This window comes from Cottoperca gobio, chromosome 21, assembly GCF_900634415.1.
Source record: "Cottoperca gobio chromosome 21, fCotGob3.1, whole genome shotgun sequence".
Taxonomy (NCBI): Eukaryota; Metazoa; Chordata; class Actinopteri; order Perciformes; family Bovichtidae; genus Cottoperca; species Cottoperca gobio.
Genome location: NC_041375.1, coordinates 22,256,465 through 22,266,388, shown reverse-complemented (window position 1 = coordinate 22,266,388; position 9,924 = coordinate 22,256,465). Strand labels below are relative to the sequence as shown.

Sequence of the window (9,924 nt, the reverse complement as noted above, 5' to 3'; positions counted from 1 at the left end):
GTGGCGCTCGAGGAGTGGCGACACTGGCTGGAAGCAGCAGAGCAGCCATTCCTGGTTCTTACGGACCACAAGAACTTGCAGTACATTCAGTCGGCAAAGAGACTGAATTCCCGGCAAGCCCGATGGGCTTTGTTTTTCATCCGCTTCAAGTTCACACTAACCTATCGGCCGGGGTCTAAGAACATTAAGGCGGACGCACTATCCCGCCTTTTTGATCCCAACCCGACCCCCAGACTCCCTTCATTCGTGTTGCCGCCTTCTCGTGTTGTGGGAGCGGTAACCTGGGGAATCGAGGAGAAGGTAAGAAAGGCCAATATAGACATTCAGATTCCTGAGGGGGGTCCCGATAATCGCCTGTTTGTGCCAGAGCAGTTGTGCCCACAGGTGATTTATTGGGCCCATACATCCCTCGTTTCCTGTCATCCCGGAGTTCGGAGGACCCTGTTCGTCATTCGGCAGCGGTTCTGGTGGCCGTCCATGGAGAGGGCGGTCAGGGAATACGTGGCTGCCTGTCCGGTGTGTGCACGCAACAAGTCCTCACGTCAACCGCCATTGGGTCTTCTACGACCCCTTCAAGTGCCACATCGTCCTTGGGCAGAGATTTCTATGGATTTCCGTCACCCGACTCTGCTCCTGGATTACCCCTTGATACTTTGTATGTTCAACTGTCTATGCGTGTACCATAGCAACCGCAAAGTTTTCAGTAAAGTGCAATTGGGTCCCACCTCCCTTCTGTCTTGATCGTACCGTTACACATTTGCCCCGAGAAGAAGCAAGAATGTATTAATGTTTGCCTTCTCTCGTAACACTGTGGCACGGAGAATTGAGGACATATCGTCAGATATTCAGAGACGGTCCTCTACGGTGGTGAAGTGGCTAAGGAGCTGTGGAGCAGAATTGTGCATGTGTGGAGATACTTGTTTTACCTGTATAGTAATTAAATGCTCTTTCTTTTTACAAATCGGCTGCCTCGTTCTCCCTTTCTTTGCCCGGGTTATTTCATTTCTTGTTGTTACTTCCCCACCAGCCCTAGACTAGTAGGGAACGTAACAACAGTTAATATATGCACTTGGACTTATAGCACTTATTTTATGAAACTCTTGAATACGATGTGGCTATTTATTATATGTTATGTACTTTCTGAATGATCTTGTAAAAGACAAGAGCAAAATTCACAAGTTTTAAACTTTAATGATCACAGAAAACTTTGCATTACTTATAACTCCTGATTAAAATGAACATGAGGTAGAGGTATTTATCAACTTCATGGAAGTTTAAGGTATTCCATATAGTTTGTTCAATGTTATCTGACTCTCCAGATGTGAATGAAAGGCAGAATTGTGTTTTTAGAGTTGTTCACGCCTGCCTGAGTGGCTTATATTTGGTTACATTGCCATTTGAAAAATAAAGATAATTGTAATAATGAAAATTGTTACGTAACAGAGTATTTGTATGTAACTTTTATAGTTAAAAAAATGTCAGAAGGGAATTTTGGCCCCCGGCCTCTTCACATTATCAAATCTGGCCCTCTTTGAAAAAGGTTTGGACACCCCTGTGTCACACTGAACATTCTTACCTGTCTGAGTTGTTGAAGGTTTTGGGACAACAGACTTGTCATACTCAACATTGACATATATTTCCTCCATTGTTCATAAGGTGGCCAACTGTTTCCTAAAGGGGTCAGTTCTGCAGCGACTGCACTACATGCAACTGAGTAAAGTCTGGTTGTTGGTTACTAAACGCCTTACCTTCTGAGGAAGTCACATGTTTCAGAGGTGCTAAAAGTGTTTTTTAGGACGATCCTCTTCCACATTATTATCAGACACACAATATTACAATTAAAGAGCAAATACCAACCTACATATCTATCTATTTCTCTATCTATGAAGACAACAGCAGTCTCTAATGTCTAAGTGACTTTCTTTTAATCCACCCTGATCTCCCTGTTTGTGGCACTACAATGCCTTTCATTCTGACAGATAACTAAATCTGCATGGCCACAAGAGGTCTTTATTAGGCTACATATAAAAATACTTCAGGTTCTTTTAAATACTCAAACACAATATCTGTCTTTGTCTCGTATTTTAAAGGATTATTTATTGCGTGTAAATAAAAGCCTCCATGTTCTCCCGGGGAAGACGCACACAAGACTGAAAAGAACATTACATTGCAGTTTATAAGAACATTCTTTGATACAAACAGGTAACAGACACCTTTACATGCTCGCACTCTTCACCTGTCAACTGTTTTCATGTAGTTAAAATACAAATTGTATATGTTTACACAGACACACAGACGTTCTTATTCAGAGCGACTTACAGTGAACTAACTACGGGGCTCCCCCTGGAGCAACTCAGGGTTAAGGGTCTTGCTCAGGGCCACAATGGTGGCAGCCCTGGTATTGAACTCTAAACCAACACCACCACATACATACAAGAACACATGTTACCAAAGAACTTGCACAGTCAAAGCTTAAATTGCAAAAGTATGATTGCATTTGTGATCTCAAAACATACAATAATGTTAAGCTTTTTTCTCACAAATCCAGGGATTAGAAACCTCACATGATAGGTCGTTCCAGTCAGAGAAATATTTTCTGATTTCTGCACAGTCCTCTTCGCCCATATATCCACCACCATTATCAGGCTGCGACTGCCCCCAGTTCCTAAAAGGTTTATGAACAAGAGAATCATGATACAGTAAATCTCTGACACTAGTCCCCAGTGTGTTCAGAAAGCTGAAACTTTAGAAAAGTTAAATGTTTGGCATTGGAAGATACAGCTTGAGTTTATTCATTTTATTATCATCTATAGGTGCAAGGTTGCACTAGGTATTTACAGCTGCCATTTGGAGAAGGTGTTTAAATATATACAGTATAGTCTTCAGCACATATCAGTTCTGTTGTTTTATATGTTAATGTTGTTATTCAACCAAAGGAAAGCCTTACGTCTGAGTCAGTGGAGTTCCATCTACCCATTTCCAGGTCCCCTCCTCGTCTCTGTCATTCAAACCAATCCAAGTATCTTGGTTGATTAATAACCCAAAGAGAAATGTCTGTAAAGAAACGTTTTAGTTTAACCACAATATGTGTATAGTTTAAATATTTATCTCAACATAAATGAAAATGTTTGTATTGAGACAGTAATCATTGCAGCGTTTATGTTTAGATATGTACATATGGATTGAATACATACAAAGTACACAATGTCTTTTAGTGGTAAAACTTAAACACCAAAATCATTGTTTTAATTATGTAAATAACAGATGCTCAGCTTGCACTTAATCAAATGTACTTATTGCAATCAAGCTGTCCAACTATCTATCTAAAAATATAACTCATAAAATAAATATTTTTTAGAAAAAACTGGGTATAAAAAAGTACATAAAGGATTTAGAGGAAGGTATTTCAATATTAATTAGCAAACACAGTAACATAATAAAACACACACACACACACACACACACACACACACACACACACACACACACACATACACACACACACACACACACACACACACACACACACACACACACACACACACACACACACGCACACACACACACACCTGTTCTTCATCACTGTTTATGACCACCAGATCTGCTCCTCTTTGTCTGCAGTCCTCTCTAGCTCTATCCCAGGAGCGGGCCTCATTAGAGAAGAGATAACAGGCAGAACTGAACTTCCTCCATCCTGCAGGACACGTTTTCTCTGTAAGATACAAACAATATACAGAACAGATCAAATAAACTCATGTGTTTGTGAAGTCAGTTCTTCAAGTTGTTCAGTGAATGCCCCTGTGCTCATTTAGTTGGTGTAACCTTTGCGGATAGTTTATGTCAAATGTCTTGCTTTTTAAAATCTAATAAACTGATTGACTGCTTATGATCATAATTATTACATAGGCCTACATATTTTTACCAGAACGAGACAAAAGTTAAAACATTTTGAAGATTTTCTTATCGTCTAGTCATTAGGGCTGCCCGATACTGTAAAAAAATCTGACATTGCGATATTTTGTTTTCATGCGATATATAATATAGAAAAAATAAAGTAATTTTCACCAGATGATGACAAAGTGACTGTTTTTAGTGAACATCATTCTTTCTGTATTGAAAATATTTCCATACAATAGGCCTACTACTGACATGTGTTTCTTTTTGCTATCTCATGCAGGTAAAAACGAAGGAAGGAGAGGAGGGATGGGAAAAACAAAGTTTATTTGCTAACAGACTCAGCCTTTCCAGGAAACAATTAGTTCTGAGTACTGACGAGACCGAGACCCAGCCTGCTGCAAGAGACCCAGAACCAGGTTACCAGCATGCTTGTATTGTATCGCTCTTTACCTGATTCTGTCATGCTGTCTGATATAGAGCCGGGCCACTCCCAAACCAGAACAGCAGGCGGATCTGTGACCACACCATTCTGTGACTCTTCTGTGAAGTGAAGACAGAGAGAATAGTTAGCGGTTTGTCAGCAGTTTAACAATTTGGCATTCATTTCTTACGATTTGATTTTACCAAACGTTTAAGTGATCTCCGATCACCACCAAGAGTTTTTTCCGACCACATTTCTTCCTCGAAGATGAAGGTTCACCACTATCCTTCCAGGTTTTAATAATGCGTTGGACAGTTCTTAACCCGATTTTAGTAGTTACAGAAATCTCCTTAGTTCTTTTCTTTGCTTGATGCAGGCCAATAATTTGACCCTTCTGAAACGGATTCCCATCCTTTGCACGACCACAGCATATGTCTTTTGACATGGTTGTTTAAGAAATGAGAAGCTACTCACCGCATCAGCTAGGGTTAAATAACTTGTTGCCAGCAGAGACATATTAATCACTGCAGAAATTATCCAATGGAAGGCTCTTACTGATTTGCTTAGTTAAATCCAGGTGATGACTTTTTTTTTGGACGGGCAGTGTAGATTCTTACATATATCCAGCTGCAGGCAAGCCAGTGCCATGCAAAAGACGGCCCCCATGGAGCTGTCTTCTGTACCCTCTGAGAAGCAACGAGCTGAGTAACAGGAGCCAGGCCCGGAGGCACAGGAAGGCTCCTCCTCGTCGTATTCATTAAATTGAGTGGCTGAAGCTGCCATCGAGATAATATCCTCCTCTGGAACCAAATCGACCATAGGTGGATTGGGTGCGGCAGCATTCTCCGTACCAGCACCAGAATGGAGAGCCAGCAGGAGTGACTTCATCTGGGCCAGCTCAGCAGCGAGCAGGTCCATTCTAGAAGACAGTTTGTCAGACATAGCCTTATTCTTGGGCGGAGCAAGCGCAGTCTCTGCGGTACGACGCCTAGAATGGGTAGGTTGGGCTGAAGTCATCTGGTCAGTGCAATTCATGCACAGGTCCTCCGAGAGGCCCTTCCTTAGATGCTCAAGGCAAAGACCAGAGGGGCAGAGGTCATGGCCGTCCTCCGGTTAAAGAGGAGCCATACAGATGTTACAGCCAGGAGAATTAAACATAGCGACAGCAGCAGAGACAACTCACCAGTTGCTGCGGGCAGTCTTCAGCGAGAGCACTCTGCTGACTTGTAGAAAAACAGGCCAGGAAGCAGTATGGGGGGAGCGTGGGCACTCTCTTCACTGGGGCAGTTGTGGGTTTGGGTGAGCGAGAGCATTCTGCTAACTTGTAGAAAACTGTGAAAAACAGGTTGCGGTGCCTGGCGGCTTTGAGGTCTCGAAAAGCGCTATATAAATTCAATTTATTATTATTATTATTTATTTTTTAATTGCTTTATCTACAAACAATTTTGAGACCCCCCCTGCAGTACCTCCGCGGACCCCCAGTGTGACCCCCTGTTGAAGACCTATGGTCTACAGCAGGGGTGTCCAAACCTTTTTTACTAAGGGCCACATACAGAGAAATATACGAAGGGATGGGCCACTCACTCGAGGTGAGGTATATTGCCTAAAAATAATCAATCAAATGCAGGTCAATTATGCTTAATAATTGAATATGCTTAAAGGGGGTGGGGGCAACCTCCATCGCAGCTTTCTATTAAATGAGGTTTAATTTATTTTTGTAAGGGTTTGCAGCTCATTCTCAAAACAGGAGCCTCAGATTGCTTCTTAGTCAGGATGGTGATCCTCCTTCACAGCCCTGTATAAAAGGGGGGGGGGGATATCTCAAGCAAATAAGTTATTGGGCTTGTCAACACACCAACTAACGTTAGTTAGAAAATGTTATCAACTTTAATTGACTGAATTTATTGAAAATGTATCTTATTAACATGAATACTGTGTAATATATGTTTTAACTCTCCTATAATGGGAACAGCGCTGCACTCAGTGGGAGCACAGAACAGACTCATCATTCTTTTCAAGCTCCGGTAGAAGGTGGGGAGGGAGAGAAGCTGATGTTGATTCTTCAGGGAATTATCGTATATAATTATTATATATAAGTTCTAGTTGCAGACTCTCTTACACTTCTTCTGCATTGATCAGGAAGTGAGTCGAGACAGATTTCTTTCTCAACGATAGAAACATCTTGGAAGTGCTGACTGAATTCTGTCATGAGACGTGACATGAGATGAGAGACGTGATCACAGACACATATTTCCCTTTGTTATCAGAAAAGTTGGCCTTTTGAAAAGCACATTTGATTTCGGACAGCGTGGGGAAGTGCGCAACATTGAAGTTGCGTAGTTGTGTCTCAAAGAGACGGAGATTCACACAGAATACTTTCATGTGCGCAGTAGGCTCTTGTTCAGTGTTGAGATGACCAGTAAGATCAACTAATAATGGCAGGTCTGCCAAACATGGAGGGTCTCTCAGCTCATGAAGAGGTCAGTCCTCAGCCGCGACTCAGCCAGCGCACATCAGAACTGTAGAGTGCGTCCCCGTATTCAGCATTGACATCAGACAGGAAAGCTTGAAATTCTCTGTGAAGTCCTTGTGCTTGAATTATGTTGTGCCCTTTAGACTGCTAAGACCAAGCAGCTCTTCCGTAACGCAAAAGTTATCGTCAACTCCTCGCATCTGTTCCCTCATCACATGCAATCTAGTAAACATCTAAAGCACAAGCTTTATCTGACACGTGATGTTTTAAGTTAGCTGACAAGTCAAAACTGTGTTTCTGTGTTAGAACTAAGAAGTACAAAACATTCAAGCACAAGTTTCTATCTTGTCCATATTCCATTATACTTTTAGAATTTGCTGTGGGCCAATTACAAATGGGCCACGGGCCGCAGTTGGCCCGCGGGCCGTAGTTTGGACACCCCTGGTCTAGAGTCTAGAGTCTAGACTCTAGAGTCTAGACTCTAGACAATGACACCGGAACGGTCACACAAGACTTTGTTTATATAAATACTCGACCTGCACATGCGCGACACGGACGATATTCAGTGTTAAACACCGCCTCTGGTGGTCAGTAAGGATGAAATATAACTAAATACCATACACTAGCACTCACTCTGTAACAAACACTGAAGCCTGTCCAACTCTCTGGTCATTTCGGTGAGGCTAGCAGTCAGTCGGTCTCTCTCTTCAGTCATGGAGGTCAGCTTGGTATTGCTATCCTGGAGACGCTCAGTCAACTTGCCGTTCATAGTGGAGAGCTCTGCAGCCGAACCACGTACTGAGTCAAGGTCTGAAAAAAATCAAGAGACATATTTTCTAAACAGAACATATCTCATGCATTCATACTGATACGGACTTAAAACAAAACCAAGTGAAGTCAAGACAGAATAGTTAGCTGTTGTGTCAGCAGTTTGACAATTTGGCATTAATAGTTATAACAATAATAAAAAATGATATATTGTATTTGTATAGCGCTTTAAAAATGTCAAAGGCACTTTTCATGGTAAAGAACTGTAAGTTCAGTACAAAATCTGTCAACAAATCATAAAGTAGATACTAATACGATCTTATCACAAGGGTAAAAATATTACAGAAATAAATCTAAATACCATACGCAAGCACTCACTCTGTTTGGATGAAATCTGAAGCCTGTCCAACTTTCTGGTCATTACAGTGAGGCTAGCAGTCAGTCGGTCTCTCTCTTCAGTCATGGAGGTCAGCTTGGCTTTCATAGTGGAGAGCTCTGCAGCTGAACCATGTGCTGAGTCAAGGTCTGAAGAAAAATAAAGAGACATGTCTCGTAAAGACAAAATACCTCATGCATTCATACTGATACTGACTTCAGTCAAAACCAAGTGAAGGCAAGATAAAATAGTTCGCAGTTTTGTCAGCAGTTTGACAATTTAACAATAATAAAATATTATATATCGTATTTGTATAGCGCTTTAAAAGAGTCAAAAAGGCACTTTTCATGGTAAAGAACTGTAAGTTCAGTCAAAAATCTGTCACCAAATCATAAAGTAAATAGTAATACGATCTTTTCACAAGGCTACAAATATTACAGCAATAAATCTAAATACCATACGCAAGCACTCACTCTGTTTGGACGAAATCTGAAGCCTGTCCAACTCTCTGGTTGTTTCAGTGAGGCTGACATTCAGTCGGTCTCTCTCTTCAGTCATGGAGGTCAGCTTGGTATTGCTGTCCTGGAGACGCTCAGTCAGCTTGGCTTTCATAGTGGAGAGCTCTGCAGCCAAATCCCGTACTGAGTCAAGGTCTGAAAAAAATCAAGAGAAATGTTTTCTAAAAAGAACATACCTCATGCATTCATACTGATACTGACTTAAGTCAAAACCAAGTGAAGGCAAGAGAGAATTGTTAGCAGTTTTGTCAGCAATTTGACAATTTGCCATTAATAATTATAATAAAAAATATATTTTAATACATTGTATTTGTATAGCGCTTTAAAATGTAGTCAAAGGCACTTTTCATGGTAAAGAACTGTAAGTTTAGTACAAAATCTGTCACCAAATCATAAAGTAGTTACTAATACGATTTTATCACAAGGGTAAAAATATTACAGCAATAAATCTAAATACCATACGCAAGCACTCACTCTGTGACAAACTCTGAAGCTTGTCCAATTTTCTGGTCATTATAGTGAGGCTGACATTCAGTCGGTCTCTCTCTTCAGTCATGGAGGTCAGCTTGGCTTTCATAGTGGAGAGCTCTGCAGCCGAACCATGTACTGAGTCAAGGTCTGAAAAAAATCAAGAGACATGTTTCCTAAACAGAACATACCTCATGCATTCATACTGATACTGACTTAAGTCAAAACCAAAAGAAAGATGTTCAAACATGCAACTTTCTGAGCTGAATAGAGCTCCTGAAAACCACAAGTTCAAAATTACATCAATTTATGAAAACCAGACTCACAGTGAAATGGCGGATGATCCCAGCCAGCAGGAAAATAGTTGGACAGAGAACAACTGCTCGAACAAATGTCCTCTCTGACCTGCAACCTGAACACAGAGAAGACCAGTAAATACAGTCACACAACAGTAATAATGACAGACGATAATATAAATCTTACCCTTTTGTTTTGTTGAAGATCTTGGGTCAAGGGGTTTGTCAGTTTCAACATTGACATAGTGTTCCTCCATCGCTCTTCTGGATGTTTTGGTTCCAAAAAAAGAGGAATTCAAGAGTTTCAGAGGTTATAAAAATATCCTACCACTGAATTTCTGAGTCATGTTTAAGTCTGAATAATGGTAGTCACATGCATGATACATACTGAGTCTGCGGTTCTTGTCAATTTGGAATAAAAATGGATATCAGACTTTAAATTAATCTTCAATCTTAAACAGGAGTGAATGAATGAGTGGAAAACTACCAGGAGCCCAAGGAGAGACCCTAAAATAAATCAAAATCAGGTATTACTTTTATATTTATCTATCTTCATTTAGCATGAAATGCAAGTATTTCTAATTCAAATCAGACCTGTCAAATACCTCTGGAAAGTTCTTTGTTGGAAAAATGTAGCAAAGAAAAGAAAATTCAATTTTTAGGAAATGCTTATTTGCTCTCTTGCTGAGAGATAAGACAAGTAAAGA

At 40.7% G+C, this 9,924-nt stretch overlaps 1 protein-coding gene across 1 annotated transcript; it reads right to left on the bottom strand.

Annotated features, from left to right (window-relative positions):
* Positions 1-2,088: 2,088 nt before the first annotated feature.
* On the bottom strand, positions 2,089-9,493 carry LOC115026622 (CD209 antigen-like protein B). The gene is made up of 10 exons (XM_029459500.1): positions 9,405-9,493; positions 9,248-9,333; positions 8,928-9,071; positions 8,409-8,588; positions 7,938-8,084; positions 7,425-7,601; positions 4,348-4,437; positions 3,570-3,712; positions 2,948-3,054; positions 2,089-2,665 (listed from the first exon to the last, which is right to left on the bottom strand). The coding sequence occupies exons 3-10, from the start codon at positions 9,028-9,030 to the stop codon at positions 2,524-2,526; spliced, it is 1,089 nt and encodes a 362-aa protein (XP_029315360.1). The 5' UTR covers positions 9,031-9,071; positions 9,248-9,333; positions 9,405-9,493; the 3' UTR covers positions 2,089-2,523.
* Between the last annotated feature and the right edge of the window lie 431 nt (positions 9,494-9,924).